At 48.1% G+C, this 15,379-nt stretch overlaps 1 protein-coding gene across 1 annotated transcript in view; it reads left to right on the top strand.

Annotated features, from left to right (window-relative positions):
• The first annotated feature begins 205 nt into the window (after positions 1-205).
• VPS53 (VPS53 subunit of GARP complex) overlaps positions 206-15,379 on the top strand; it is a 61,179-nt gene continuing 46,005 nt past the window's right edge. Inside the window, exons 1-4 of the mRNA XM_032200848.1 lie at positions 206-310; positions 1,641-1,721; positions 2,807-2,856; positions 3,639-3,705. Of these exons, the coding sequence (XP_032056739.1) occupies positions 227-310; positions 1,641-1,721; positions 2,807-2,856; positions 3,639-3,705 (282 nt within the window). The 5' untranslated portion in view covers positions 206-226. The remainder of the gene's footprint in view (positions 311-1,640; positions 1,722-2,806; positions 2,857-3,638; positions 3,706-15,379) is intronic.

Consider the following 15,379-nt stretch of genomic DNA (forward strand, 5'->3'; position numbering starts at 1 on the left):
CCGCGCCGCCGCCGCCGCCGCCACCTCCCGCCACCACCTCCCGCCACCGCCGGGGCGCGCCGCGGAGCCCCGCCCACACAAGCCACGCCCCCTCTAGGCCACGCCCCCCCCCCGCCAAGTCTTACCCTCTCCTTTAAGCCCCGCCCTCTATGTTAAGCCACGCCCCTTCTCAACTCGGTCCTCCTGGTTCCCGGCATGCCGCGCGGCCCGGAAGCGGCTGGTCGCTATGGAGGAGGACGAGCCCGAGCTGGCGGCCGGGCTGGAGGCGGCGCTGGAGCTGGCGCCCGCCGTGCAGGCCGCGATCGAGCAGGTGGGGACGGCACCGGGCTGAGGGGGCCGGGGGCGGCCCGGGAGCAGCGCCCGGCGCGTTTTAGAGGCGGCTCCTGGCGCCCCTCCCAGGTTTCTGGGAGTCCCCTAGGCCCTCAGGCCCTCCCTCAGGCCTCCCCCAGGCCCCCTCAGGCCCCCCGGCGGTTCCCTGGGCTGCGCCGTGCCCCCAGCAGGGGCTGCCCGGGCTGTGCGGGATTGTGGCAGGGCAAGGAGCGGCTGTGATGCTGCTGTGGGGCAGGTGGCACGGCGGCGCTGCCCTCCTTTTGGCAGCAGTGTGTGTGTGACGGCTCCTGGCAGGGCACTTACTCACCTCACGCCATACACGTAGCTTTTCTGGCTCCAGCAGGTGGTGGTGGAGCTGGGCAGGTGCCTGTGAAGGCCTCTAGGTGAAAGCTGCTGACGAGGCCTGTTCCTCGGCGGAGTTTCTCTCGTTTAAAGTCTGACACAACCACTGCTGTTACTCTGAGAAAGGTGGATAGTGCATGTGCCCGGTTAAAACAGGGTTTGTGAGGGCTTTGTGTGCAGGGTGACGTGTGGAGGTGGTGCTGCAGTGATGGGGGCAGCTGCTGTGCTTGCTTGGCGTGGTTTTGACCACAGAGAGCAGAGCTGGTGGCTGTGTGAATATGGAATAAGTGTGGTACCAGAGAAGGGAATGCAGTGTGTTTTGGTCTGTGGGGACAAAAACAAAGGCTGCCAGCTGTACTTGCATCATTTAAGCTATTTCTGAAGGCAGATCTGTCTGCACCACTGCCACTCTCTTCCTTTTCCTGGGGTAGGAAGAATCACCCAGCTGATTCTATTTCTTTCCCTTTCTTTCATGTGTGAGTGGCAAACCCCAATCTCCAGAGAACTTGTACAACCATTTCTTAATTCATCATGTTTCATATTACGTGACTATGAAAAACAAATCCTCTGCCTCTCACCACGGGGCCTCGCAAAGCCCAAGTGAAGATAAGGGCAAGGCCTCAGCAGGGGTCATCACTTCCACACAACTGCAAAGCTCAGAATGGTTTGGGATGCGTAATTAATGGCTCGTGTGTCTTGGGAATCCCTTGCACAGGGCTGGTTGTGCTCAGGCTGTATGTGGAAGCACGCATGTATGGTATATGTGTTTATCCAGGCTGATAGCCCCAGGAATTTTGGTAGGTCGGAGATCTCACTCCTGAGGACTTTGTGCAGGTTTGTTAGAATGTTGCCGTTGAACACAACCTGAAGTGGGTGCTGAAGTGATTAAAAAGTAGCAGATATTGTGTAAAGTTACAGAAATTAAAGTTGATGTGTTGTTCATTGTATTTTTCCCTCCCTCTCCTCAGGTGTTCCCCAGCCAAGATCCCCTGGACAGAGCAGATTTCAACGCTGTGGAGTACATCAACACTCTCTTTCCCACTGAGCAAGTAAGTAGTGCTCACAGTAAATCCTCTGTGCAAGGAGTAACCTGGTAGTAAACAACTGAAGGCGTGTTTAAGCCTGTGAAGCCTTTTCTTCCACACAATAGCATTGGTAGTAATGCTGTGAGAACAATCACTTCTTAAATCCTCATCTAATGAGGTCCGCTCGTTACGCAGCTTCTTTGTACCCAAAGTGCTGGCTGGAGTCAGAGTTCTTTGATCTGTGGACGTAAATTAGCTTTATACACAGAGGTTTGTGTAGCAGCACACCTCATAACTGCTGTGTGTTAATCATTAGTGAATCCTCAAGGGTTGTAACCGCATAAGACAGGTGTTGAGTGTGAAATATCACTGAGGAGTCATCCCTGTTTATAACCCATTGTTTCTTTTGAGATGTAGAGAAGGAGGTTGCTGTGGGATCATTATCCATACTTGGTCTTCCCCAAATCAGCCCCGGGGCAGTTTTGGAGTAAGCTATTGTGAAAAGGTGTTTCTGCAGCTGAAGACTGGGTTGGGAGGCAGCTCCATTGCAGGTTCTACCGTGTTTAAGCCCCTCTGCAGGGTTGGCTTTTTGGCCTTCAGGTTTCTCTCTTCAGTTTGCCGGTGGTGCTGGCTTGTCCTTTCTCCTTTTTGCTGGTGGAAACCTATTTTTCCCCCGCAAAGCCCCTGCTACAGCTCCAGCAGCAGCCAGGCCTCCTCCAGCCGTGCGCTGGGTGCCTGAGCTCTGCGGGAGGGTCCTGGCCAGGGAAGGTGAGAGCTCTGCACTGCCCGCTGGAGGTCACTGTCACCACGGCATTTCAGGGCCGTTCCTGCTGACTGCAGGCTCCTGGCAGTGCTGAGAATTGCAGGGGACACCCTGCGTGCCTGGGGCTGAGGGGGACGTGCAGGGCTGTGCCCTCTCTTTTGCTGCTGTTATGTGACCTGAAAAGTCGCTGAGTTGCCCTGTGTCTGTTTCTCCACCTGTAAAACAAAGTCACGCTCTGCTTCTTGTAAAGTAAGATGCACAAGAAAGTACTAATTGCCACGGCTGGTGCATAGCAAAGTAAAAAGGGAAAACCTACTGACTTTCCTTTGTGTTTTTCATGTTGTAGTCTTTGGCAAACATCGATGAAGTTGTGAACAAAATCAGACTGAAAATAAGGTAAGTGTTTCTCCATTTCATCGCATCTCAGATGGGCGGTAGTCTGGTTGTTACCAAGGCTTCAGAAGTACAGCCTGTGCTGTGGCTAATTAGAGCTTTTGATTTGCTTAAAAGACAGGACAGGATCAACCTGAAGCCTAATAGAGTTGGAAAGAGTCAAAAATGTATTGCTAATTAGAGGGTTTTTTTAAATCCTGCCCCTATTGTGTAATATCTGCCTTTCAGGTTATTTTATGATGGGTTGCAATGAACTAGAAATCAATGAGTACCAAACTTTAGTACAGTTTGAAGGCTGAGAGAACAAACTACCCAGAATATTTGCTTGCTGAGAATTTTTATGAGGTCAAAGTAGCAATTGTAAAAACTCGCATTTTATGTTTTTGTCGTTATTTGTACTGTAAATGTAAAATAAAAACTCTGCAGGAGGAAACTTATGTTTCTGCACAGTCTGGCACTGGCAGCCTGAAAAGATTGAGACAGCACTTTAATATATGAAAAGTGGAAATGAAAACCGACAAGGGAAAACGTGTGATATTGCTTAAGGGAAGAGAAATACAAGGAGCCCCAATTAGATTATGTAAATTTTTTGTTTTTGCAACAGGAGCTTTATATTGTGTAAGATATTGCCCCACAGAGAGAGGGAGAAAGAAGTATGAGTTCAGCATTGGTTCAGCACCAGCTCTTGGATTTTAAATCAATTTTGTAGCTCTCAAGGTTCCCAGAAATTATTTTGCTCAGGCATATAGAGAATGGATTTGACATTATAAATTCCTTTTCTGCAGGAGGTTGGATGACAACATTCGAACTGTAGTGAGGGGACAGACAAACGTGGGACAGGATGGCAGGCAGGTATGTGTATCTCATCTCGAGCAAAGCCAGCGGTTCTCATCTTGTGATGCTAAATTGAGGCTTGGCTCTGGCAGGTAGAAACCTGCTCTCATTGTTAGGGAGGTGTTTCTGCTCTCTTTTACGCTAATGACTTCCCGAGCTGCTTTCTGAACAGCTGTTCTGTCCTGCCTTCTGATCACCCTGCAAAGGGAAGTGAATGAGAAATCAATTATAAAAATCAAAAGCAAAACCAGGAGGCTTGCAGTCATGCCTCTCTAAAGCTAATTATGAACTAACAGGATTAAACAGGTACAAACACATTTGCCATTGAGTAAGAATCAATAAGAGGCTATTTAGCCTCCTAACTAGGCTGTTTGCTGAAGTACCCCGAGTAGCTAGTGACTAAGCTTGATGACTGCCTGCCAGTTCATCCTGTATGTATTATTTGGCCACCAGGTTTTCCGTTTGTCTCTTTCTTGACAGATGTGTTTGCTCAGAGTCCAGTATTGAACAGCACGGCCATGGCTGCGGTGTTTGTGAACACTGAGCTTGGTCCCCGTGTTATCTGGCAGTGAGGTATCACTTGGTGCAGCTGTACCTCCTGTGTCTATTGATTCATCTCTTTAATATCAGATTGAGGAAGGGGTTGCTGGGTTGGGATAATCGTTCCCTCCCCAGCAAGGCTTTTCCAGAAATTCCGCTTCTTGCTGCAGTAGCAGTTGGCGCATATCTGCTCTTTTCTTGTGGGAGCACTGCCCCCACTCTCACTTTTTCCCCCTTTATTAAGTCTGTTGTGTTGAAAGAATAAGTTCTGGGCAAACTGGACATGAAGCCCCTGCAGGAAGTGGTGAAAAGAACTCTGTGTGGAGAACAGAAAAAGACCGAGATGAAAATATACATCACTGGCTGGCTTCCAACAGGCTGTGTGTGCAGCCTTGTGCTCCAAGGGCTTTAGAGAGGTTACTTCATCAGAGAACACACAGAGATCGGGGCTTGAGGTGAAAAACTTTTCATTTCTAATCCTACCTCTGCCACAGAGTCTGGCATCGAGTGAATTATTTACCTTACCTGCACCTTTGTATTGTTCTCAGGCAGATGTGAGCTGTTTACCTCTCCTAGCAGAACCAGTTCGGTGTTTGTGTGGCTTCCCAAGTAGTGCTGTTAACCTGGGGACACTCCTGGGATGTAGCCCACCTTGGAGTAGTGCTGTCCGCAGTCACCGCGGGGATGAGGCAAGAAATCAAGTGGGCAGCAACTGCAGAGATTGAGGAGGGGAGTGGAAATGAGTGCAGTATGTGCAGGAGTGTGGGGATGGTTGGTGGCAGCAGGGAAACTGCTACAGTTGTCACCTCAAATGGGCTCAAAAGGCCCATTCATTCAGAGAAGGCTTTAAAAAAATAAAATCAAGTAGAGCTGTGGGTACAACTTGCCCAGAGTGCCTCAGGACTCACAAGTCGAAAGGATGCACGGGGTGGGAGGGAGAGACAAAAGAGGCAGTGCCACAGTCAGCAGTGCTTGCAGGGTAACAAAGCCTCCCTGTGCTATGGAGGTGCAGTGAGTGTTGTTTAGAGCTTTGCCTTATATCTCTGCTTTTTACTCTTTAATCCCTTTGAAGTCCCCAAAGCGTGTTGAGGCAGACTTGGACAGTGTCCTGCTCTGAAGTCTCGAGAGGCAAATCATGCGTGCAGCCCTTCATTTAGCTTGGATGTAAAAGAACCAATTAAATTTCTGTCCAAGTTCTTTTTTTTTTTTTTTTTTTTTTTTTAAAGAAAACTTCAAACGTGAATGTGTTTGTGGTGTGTCTGTTGAGCAGGATGTTAAATTTTTATAGAGCAAGAGGCCTGTCTTCTCCCACTCAGAGCAAGGGTTTTGTTTTACAGTACACGGTAAGAAGAAGTCTCAATGCAGCTGAAAGCAAGGTGCCCTTAAGACAAGTCAGTGCTCTGCTAGGAAGGAGGTCAGAGCTGTCTGAAGCTTTTTTTTTTTCCTCCTTTTTATCTTTTCTGGTGGTAGTTTGCAAGGTCTTACAGTAACATTAGGTGCTCTCTTCCACAGATCTCACTCAATTCATAGGAAATGGTAATCTTCATAATTCTGATATTTCCTGTGAAATTGGGCTGCAGTGTACATGTAGATGGATGGTGTCACCATCCTGTGAGTGTCTCCTTAGGAAGCCCAGGGTGCAGATCATTATTGCATTTTATGATATTTACCACACCCTCAATTAATAAAGAAGCGGGTGGCAACCAGCTTTTGCAATAGGTTGGAAATAAAGCTTAGAAGCAGCCCCAGCAAGAAGCTGAATAAATCTTCCCATTTATAGTGGCTTGTTGCCGTGAGATGCCCTTGGCCCTTAGGATGCACTACTTGCAACAACCTAGCTTTTGAAAAACCCATCCCTGGCTTTTGACATATTTCTATCCATGGGCACACCGAAACCCAAGGACGGTGCAATCCTTCCTTTCCTTGAAAGCGTGTGCTGTGAATAAAAGTGCCTGTGGACTCTGTTACAGCTGCTTGGATTTCAGTGGCATCTTAGGGTACATTTACTGTACATTTCCTGTAAGCTTGGATCTGGAAGGTGCTTTGCAAATACCTCTTTGGCCGTGTTCTCTCCTAACCCCACGTGGTGCAGACTAACCAGGATCTGCCAGGGTTGCCTGACCTCATGATATCAGAGCTAAAGGAGCTGCTTTTGTCTGGAGAGTAAGTAGCACGCTTTTTATAAACATCCTCTCAATCCCTGACTTCCTTCCCAAGGAAACAAACCTCAGCTCCAGTGGTAGAACAACAGAAAAGTTCCTGTGCGAGCCAAAGCAAGCCGGGAGAGGGTTCCCTGCTGAGTCCCTTCTCTCTGTTTTCCACAGTAGCTGTGTCCCCCCGTTGTGGGTGCAGCCGGAGCTGTGCACACCAGCAGTTGCTGTCCCTGCTGTCCTCGCAGAGCACGTGCCGTGGGTGGAGAAGCTGATTCAGGGAGCTCAGCCTTGGCTCTTCCATCTCCTGGCAGCTTTAGCTGCCAAACGGGGGATTGGGAAGCTCGTGTAGGCTGTTGCTTCAAGTGCCGCCCAAATCACAGGGGCCAGGGAGCTGTTACTGACTTACCTTTGTTTTTATAGCGTGTTTGGAAACCGTTGATACCCAGCAGGTTCCTAGAAGATAAACCGAGGCTGCGTAGCCTGTAACAACTTGGTTTCTCTTTGGGTACAGGGTCATTTTTCAAAGCTGCTGGCAAGGAGCCTTCCCCTCGTGCTGAGGAGCAGTCCTTTTCTTAGCCCTGCTGAAAGCTGCACCTTCGTGGCTGTCCAGGAGGGGGGAGCCCAGCCTCGTTTTTGAGACAGGGCAGGGTTCTGCTGGTAAGTGCAGGCAGTGCTGCTGAGGTGCCTGAATAGCGCTGCGAGCTGTTCTCCCAGCTGGAGCAGTTGAAATCCCCGTCAGGCACCGTGGTGAATAATTTGTATGCGGCTATGGAAATGTGCTCTGCGTGCTCCTTGAAGAAAAGGAGACCTCAGGGTTAGCGAGTTCAGCGTGTTAATTGCAGATCCAGCCAGTGATGCTGCCTGTGATTGAGACTTCTGGCTGATGTAGCGTGGTGGTTGCAACGCTGGGGACGACGTCTGTGCTCCAGCTGCATGCTGAGATGAGTGAGCAGGCCTTCGAGGGGAACCATAGGTGTGTGAAGGATGCAGGAGTAGTTTTTTTGTCATCAGTCATTAACTTTTAAGCAGTTGCCTAAGTAGTCTTGATCTCATGCACACGTTCGTAGCGAGTCGTACTTAGGTCTCTGAAAAAGCAGGTTCTAAATCTAGAAATAAAGTAATCAAAGAGATGTGGCCCCCAAAGAGTTACTGAAGTGGCTCTAAAGGCAAGAATGCTCTCTCCTCTCCACCGAGCGTAATGTTTCCCAGTTCAAAGCATCTGCCTTTTTGAAATTTTGCCCTAGAATTTCCTCCAAATGCAAGAGCCTTAAAATAGTCTGGCTCATTTGGCTTCCCCTTCCTGGTGCGATATTTCAGTAGAGCCTGCAGACAATGCCGTGAACTTCAGAAATTATCTCCCTAATGAGCCTTTTATGGGAGGAAACAACAGCCGTGGGTGGAACATTCCTCTGCAGGGCGTAACAAAATTTTCCTTGGGAGTCCCAGACTTGGGCTATTTCTGCTGCCTTGGGAGAGGCTGGGAATGCAGGAGCCGCCGTAGTTCTGGCGTAACGATACGTGGCTCGAGCTGTGCCTGCACTTTCTGGGGAGCCAGCACTGTCCGATCCTTTTTCTTTTTTTTTCTTGCAAGGTTTTTCTCAGATCTGCTGCTGGACTGGAGGCTGGGCTGACCTTGCTAGGAGCTCCAGTCCAGTTGTGGTATAATTTCCTCTTTGCCCCAGGGTGTCGTATAAAAAGTTCCCATAGATTTTTCCACTGGATGTGTAACGCGCTCAGTGCGTTTCTATTTGTCACTCTCTTTAGTTGTGTTTATTGCTGAACCTTCTACATGGGCTGGCTGTAATTTTTTTGACAGCAGCTGACATGCCTTTACTGCTTGTTTGGCTGAAGCTGCTTCACCTATCCTGCTCTTGTCCTTGCACGAGACAGCTTCTGCATTTTCAGCCCGGTTTAACCCTTAACAGTGCCTGTGCAAGCAGGGCGCATGGGCCTGTGTCAATAAAGGTGAGGCAGCTTTGTGTGAAGCCTGCTTTGGGAGGAACTGAGACCTCAAGGGGCTTTCCAAGATCCCCGGTGGTTTTGTGGCTTCATAGTTTGACTCCTTAAAACAAACAAAACCTCTTTGTCTGTGGCCCATCTTTCCCTTCCTGCCCTGTGCGTGCACAAAGTAAATAACTGAATTTCAATGGGTACGGGCTGCTCTAAACAAAAGCTTTGCTTCCAGAACAGAATAATTCAGTTGGATGGAGCCTTTGAAGATGTAGTCCAACCGCCTGACCTCTGCAGGGCTAAACAAAAGTTTAAAATATATTAATGAGGGCCACATCCAAATGCCTCCCAGCACTCAGTGTGTCCTGGTGCGGTAGGGTCCTGCCTCAGTCAGTGCTAGACCAGAGTTAAGCACTAACTGGAAGAGGAAAGGGATGTGCTCTGGGCTGGGAAGAGCCGTGCGTGTTTCTCATGGCTGAAGATAGGAGCTGATAACTGGGATTGCTTTCTTTGGCTCCTGCTTCTTTGCTTTGCTCCATGAGAACAGTAACGTGGTGTTTTTTTCCTCGCTACAGCCGTGCAAAAAAGGGGTGGCAGCTGCTGTGGTTAAAGAACACAAATATATTCTTGTTGCCCAGCCTGAACCCGGCGCAGCAGTAGACAGCTTAATTAGCCAGCCCGGGCTGGGTAACCATTGCTGTCCTTTCTCATCGCATGTAAAAATAAACACAGCTCAGCTCTGCAGCTGCGGTGAGTCCCAGGCAGCCTTCCCTGCCCGCGTGCTGCAGCGTCTGGCGGTCGTTAAGGCTGTGGAAGGAGGGGAAGGATGCGTCTGGCATGGAAAAATGCCCACAGGTTATTGGGTTTTACAAGGTCGTGGCTGGAATTAAGTGAAGAGGGGTCGTTGTTTTTCATAGTGATCGGGAAACGTGTTGCAGAGTCGATACAGGGAGGAGAAGAGATGAAGATGGGAAGAAAAGAAACGAAGATGGATGGCGAGCAGAAAAAAGTGATGTGCAGATGCTGCAAGTGGCAGAGAAGAGCAGCAGGGAGCGTGGCCCTCCCCTGCTGGTGGTGTCAGCCTGGCTGCCGGGTGCCCGTTTAGCTGGCACGTCCTCAGCTGCAGGGCAGCCGGCGGGTGGTGTCTCTGGAGTCAGAGCTTGTCCTCCCCTGCTCCGAGTGCTGCCTTACAGGCAGCAGCAGCCTGGCAGGCAGAGCTGATTTTGTGCAGCGTCTGCATAAACACGCTGATCAAACAGCGCCCTCGCTGCAGCTTCCCTTCCGACCTCCACCTGTTTGTGTGGAGGTGGCTCTTTGGGCTACAGGTGGTGTTTGGCTCGAAGCTGAGGTAGCCAGTGCTTTCTGATCTGCTGCCGTAGGTACTTTGGTTTCATTTCTGCGTTTATTTAAATAAAGTGCTCTCTTCCAGGCGTCCAAGTGCACGCTGCTTCCTTGGCTGCAGGTTTGGCTCGTGGCCGGTGCTGCTGTGCCTCGATGAGGGGCCTGGGCTCTGCTGGGATGGTTTGTGTGAGCATTGAGAGCAGACAAAATCACCTTGAGAGCTCAATAACTAATTAAGCCTACGTCTGAAAAATACTTGGGGGCTTTTCTGTGTCACCACCCCTGATGTTGTAGGCACCAACTCTGGCCTATTCCTTCTCTCCCCTCAGGGCTGAGCTGTACTGTGTTTGTTTTCTATTGAACGGTTCAGTATTCTGAAATACAAACAAGCAAATGTTAGATTTCACTGTTTTAAGGTGATGAATGGATGAGGGTTAAATACCGTGTCTGAGGCTGTGTAATTTTATAGATTAAAAAAAAAAAAAAAGTCCTGCCACGGATTCTGTAAGGCTCCAGCCTGGTGACTGAAGTCCCAATATTCTTTTGTAACCAGAGAATAATAAACAGAAATTGAGCTGCCAAAATAAATCAAATGTGAGATTCATTTAGAGTCACTTCCCTAGTGAATTATGACAGCTGGACAATGTCCTTCCCATCTAGGAGACACGGCGAGCTCTTTCTAGCCCAGAACGTATTTATTGAAAAGGGTTTCAGGTGAATGGCACGCCAGGAAGAAATAGCGCTGTTTATTATTCCTTTGGCTACTGGCCATTAAAACTGGCATCTGCAACTGCCCAAAGAGGTCAGGCATAACTTCTGCCATCTGCTGCAGAGCTCGGTTCGAGGCGGGTCCGGCTGTGACCTTGCTTTGTGCCTCTGGGTCAAGAGGTAAGGAACGCACCGTGTCGTCCTGCTGCCCGAGGCTGGGGAGCAGGGCACGTTTTGTGCTGGTGAGAGATGGTTTTTTTCATCTGATGGTGTTAAAAGCAGGTTGCAAAGGGAGCCTGGGATGATCCACAGCCAGCGCCGCCTGGTTTTGGGTGCCAGCAAAGCGAGAAGCCCAGCCTGGAAATAGAAATCCTGATAACACAGAGGAGATTTTGTGTTACTGTGGGATTTCCTTCGTCCCCCTTTTGTCATCTGTTTTTGGTGAGCGGTATTATTTATTCTAGTTGTGTTGCTTCCATGCCTGTGGCAGGTGAGCTGTCAGCATTTCCATTCCGAAATCCCCGTTTGTAGGGTTTGTGATGTGGTTGTCCATTCCCCCACCTAGATCTGGCCTCCTAAAGCCTAAACCTGAATTCACCTTGCAAAGTCTGAGAAGCACCGACTCGACGGGCTGCCGAACTTGGCTGCAGGATGTAAAACTTGTGCTGCTGTGACAGGTAAAATCACTCACCCGAGCAAGACCAATAAAACTGCTGTCAGTTACAGCACACCACCACCTTTTTTTTTTTTTTTTATCGTGCAGGGCTGGGCAGTGCCATAAAACTGACAGCTGAGAAGGGCGCTGGCTTAACGCAGCAGTGAGCTTCAGGAGCTGGGCTGCAAGGTTTCAACCAGCACTACCTGAACATCGCCTCCTGCTTCTCATCTGTTGCCTGTGTTTGTGCAGCTACTCAGAGCACGGGTTTTGATTCCTGAGTATGATTTGGAGGGTTAAGTGAAGGGACAAGAGGAGCAATTTTAAGCTCGGTGCAGTATTGGACGTAATCTGCTTTGTTGATTTAAAGCCTCCTGTGCAGCCATAGAGGTTAGGACTAGAGCTGATGACAGAAAACTACATTTTTTAGAGGCAATTGTGGTGGTTACATCGCGTTTGATGAACTCCTAGGGTGGAAATTTGCTAAAATCAAAACGAAGGGTGATGAGTCTCACAAGTTTGTGTGCTCAGGGGAATTATCTGGGTATCTGTGGTGTGTTGTCACAGTGCTCTAATGGGCGAGCCCTCTTGGCTTTAGCTGCAGCAGTTTATCCATTGCTGTAAAACTTAAGAGCTTTCTCTAAAATGAAATCAGACTGAGAATAAAAGTGTACTTCTACCCTTTCTCAGTCTGGAGGGACTCATTTGTGTGAGATTTTAGTGGCAGAAATTGTTGTTAGGCTGGTCACAGTATGCAAGGGTTTCTTTGAAATCTGCAGCTGAGGCTCCTTTGAGAACCGGGGATGGGAACTTATTTTTAGTCATGGTCCAGATTTTCATTGATCTGGGCTGTAAGTGTGGCAGCAAATGAAAGAAGCATTAACACACTGTATTCAAGAGCGGGGACCGATCCAGGAGCGTTAAATTCTCAGCATCCTGACCACAGCCCAATTTGTAGCATTAAAAATACATTTGGATGCTGTGAATTTGGCAGATGTGTCAAGCGTCCATAAAATACTTAGCAGAGGGCAGCTTTCTGATGGGAGTAACGACATCCAATTGAAATATATATTGGCTAGAAGGAAATAAAACTAGCACATTTCTAGAACAACACCAGGGAGCATATGGAAACTATCAAGGTATTTTAACCCTTGCTGGGGACAGAGCGATGTTGGTTCAGATCATCCCAAATCTCAGAGCTTCCTAAGCAAGCAAACTGCCTCTGAAAATTTGCTCTTTCCCCAATTAAAGAAGGCTTTGTAGTACTGCACTCTTAATTCCTCTGTTTGCGTATTTCCTGGCATTTCAGTATTTGTGTACTTGCACGAGATTCCTGATGGGAAGAACATCCAGAAATCAGCACACCCACCAAGGAGACACCACTGCTCGGCTGGAGGGATGCGCAGCTCTGTAGCAGAGGGCAGGAGCTGTGCCTGGGGTGGGGAGGGAAGGAGGATGCTGTGCCCATTTGCAGCAGCTCTGGGGATTTGCAGAGGCTGTAATTCACTGACTTTTGGTTTTAGGCTCGAACACTGTTGCTAATGCTGTTTTTGGTGGGGTGAACCTCGTACTGTAAGCCATGGGAACAGTAACTTTCAAAGGACGCTTTGCTTCAAAATGCTGAATTCTAAATTCGTGCCAGGATTGCTCCGTTAGGCTTGGTCTCATCCTGCTTCTCACTTGGCTTGTTTTATTTCCTCCTTTTGCTGGTTGGAAGATCAAGATAAAAAGGTGCCACAAGTGATGATGTGCAGACTGACCTTAGAAGTTGCTTGGGATGATGCCAAGGAAAGATATTTTTTAGGCTGGCTTTTTCTTTGTGATTCATGCTTTAACTGCTCCCTGTCATTTCCTACTGGTGTTCAATGGACTCCTTTCCTCTTGCATCTCAAGGTGAAGAGGGTTAAAGAGCTGCAGCTGATTCATGTGCTGTGCTTTTCCCTCCTGCTTTGGAGCAGATGATGGAGACCTGTGTAGCTCGAGGTATGTCCAGCTTACCTGGGGGTAACGTGTGCTACAGAGTTGGGTTTTCCAAGTCCTGTGTGCATCTTCTCAGCGTTCTGCGTTCTCCTGTGCCAGAGAAGGAAGGGGCAAGTGATGCGCAGCCAGGCCTGTCGCCTTGCATCACACACTCTGTCTTGCTCCATTGCTGGTCCTGCCCTCTTCCTAAATTCACCCCTCTTCCTAAATTCACCCGTGTCAGAGCAGCCCTGGGGACAAACAGCTCAGCAAAAGGCGATCGGGCAGAGTCCTGCCAGGGCTGGACTCTCAGCTGGTGCCTGGCATCCAGGGACCACAGAGGTTGCATGAAGTTTTAACAAATAATGCTGATGGGTTCATTGTAGCTTGCAGGCTGGCTTGCTGATTAGAGTCATATGGTGTTTGTCCAGGGCATTGCGAGCTTAATTTCAACGTCCTTGTTTCATCTAAGGATAACAGATCACGTATCCAGTCACTTATTTATTAGTGGTACAAAGCCCTTGAAATGAACTGCACTTTTAGGGAAGGAAATACAGTAACGTAGTTTTTGCAGGGCAGTTGGAAGCGCCGTAAATTTGCGTGTATGGTGAGGAAACCAGTAAATGATACTGCAAGGTGACCCCTGTGTCAGGCCACAACAGTGGGGTTGGTGGGTGGTGTTCATCGTGTACGCCAGCTGTGTCAGAGGAAGAGCAATTCCTTTCCTCTTGACACGCTTCTGGTTTTAGAATGTCTGTCCACAATAAATCCTCTATTAATAAAACAACAGCAAAAGCAGTAAGAAAAGGCTTTTACAATTCACGATTTGCTGTCTTAATGGGAGCAGTGTGAGAATTTAGTGAAGGGAAATGCGTTTTCCCAAATCTGAAGTGTGCTCTTTTTACGTGTCTGTAGTTTCCCATCTCCCGTTTTACAGCCGAAAGAGTAATCATTATGCACAGCAATAAATCTATTTATTATTCCTTGAACAATTAGGCCTGCTTTCCTGCCTCAGATGTCAGTTTCATATTTCTTAATAATGAACACCATTCATCAAACGTGAGGCGATTTTGCGCTTTTCTTTCCCCTGTCTTCACAGTGACCAGGATGGCGAAATTATTTTTTCCCCATTATTGCTTTTACTTATTTCCTTCCTTTATGTGCAATATTTTACTTTTGGATGCTGCAGTTGGAGTGCTACAGCCAAAAAGTTTTCATTGGTTTCCATAAAAAGAGCCATTAAGAAGTTTAATTGTAGACTTTGTGCAACAAATAACTCTTTGGATTTGTTCTGAGCTTTCCCTCGGATCCCTTTGGTAGCGCCCCTCTGACTGAAAAGAAATAGGTTTTGACACGGTGCTACTTTGAGCAAATCTCACTTATGTTTGAGGAAAAATACCTTCATCTCTTATGTAAATTAATTCATTCATGTATTTGCTTTTTTAAAATATAGCTTCTTCTAGCTCAAATAAGGAATATGCATCTCTCTTGAGGAGAGGAGCCCTTGAACTGGTGGAAGATTTGGTTTAGTGGCGAAGCAACTGTTTGGAAGTAGGTTTTAAGAAATGAAGGCAGTGTCCACAAGCAAGTCTGATTTACTCAGGTCTGTTAATTTTGCTGTTGAGTTCTGTGTTGGTTTTTTAACAGCTGTAGGAATGTTTGCCCTTCTCTGAGAGATGCAACACGGGACTTGGACAGCCGCCATTCGCGTCTCTCCCCAGGTTACAGCCAGGCCGTTTGGCACAGCAGCAGGAGGCCTCGCTTCTTTAACTCCCCAGGCTGGGGCACAGCACGTGTTGCCTCTCCTGTTTTTCCAGAGACCATAAGGAGGTAAAAGCAGCAAGTATCAGGACCAGGTGATGACACCACTTCACCTCGTTTTGGCAGTTTTTGGTGTACAAAAACAAAATCCCACTGGAATTTGCTCTCTGCTCCAGGGGCAGCCTTGAGGAAGGGAGCAGGCCCTCTGCCCCCAGAGCGCAGGCCGGGCCTGCAGCAGGAACGTGGGCCTCAGGCAGAAACCAGTCTTCTGCAAAAAGCCTCTGCTGTTTTTTTGTCACAGCATTATTAATAGTACGTTAGAAAAATAGATTGTGTGGTTTCTCTTTTGTTCGCTGTTGCTATGTGAACAGCTTTAAATCTTCGTTGGATCGGGACATTCTCTGAGGATAAATTATGGGCAGTAACTTTGGAAAAGGTCCCTTTTATCCAGCTAGATGATGTTCTGTCTCATGAAGAAAACAGATAAGATAGTTTTTCCTTTGTGGATAGGGGTTTTATTGTAAAACCCTTCTGAAGACCTGAGATGGAAATCCTCACTCATGGTCTTGTTGACTCTGAAGTTGCTGAAGGCAATCAAGAGCAAATGACTTCAAACCAAGTACTG

Source organism: Aythya fuligula, chromosome 20, assembly GCF_009819795.1.
Source record: "Aythya fuligula isolate bAytFul2 chromosome 20, bAytFul2.pri, whole genome shotgun sequence".
Lineage (NCBI taxonomy): Eukaryota > Metazoa > Chordata > Aves > Anseriformes > Anatidae > Aythya > Aythya fuligula.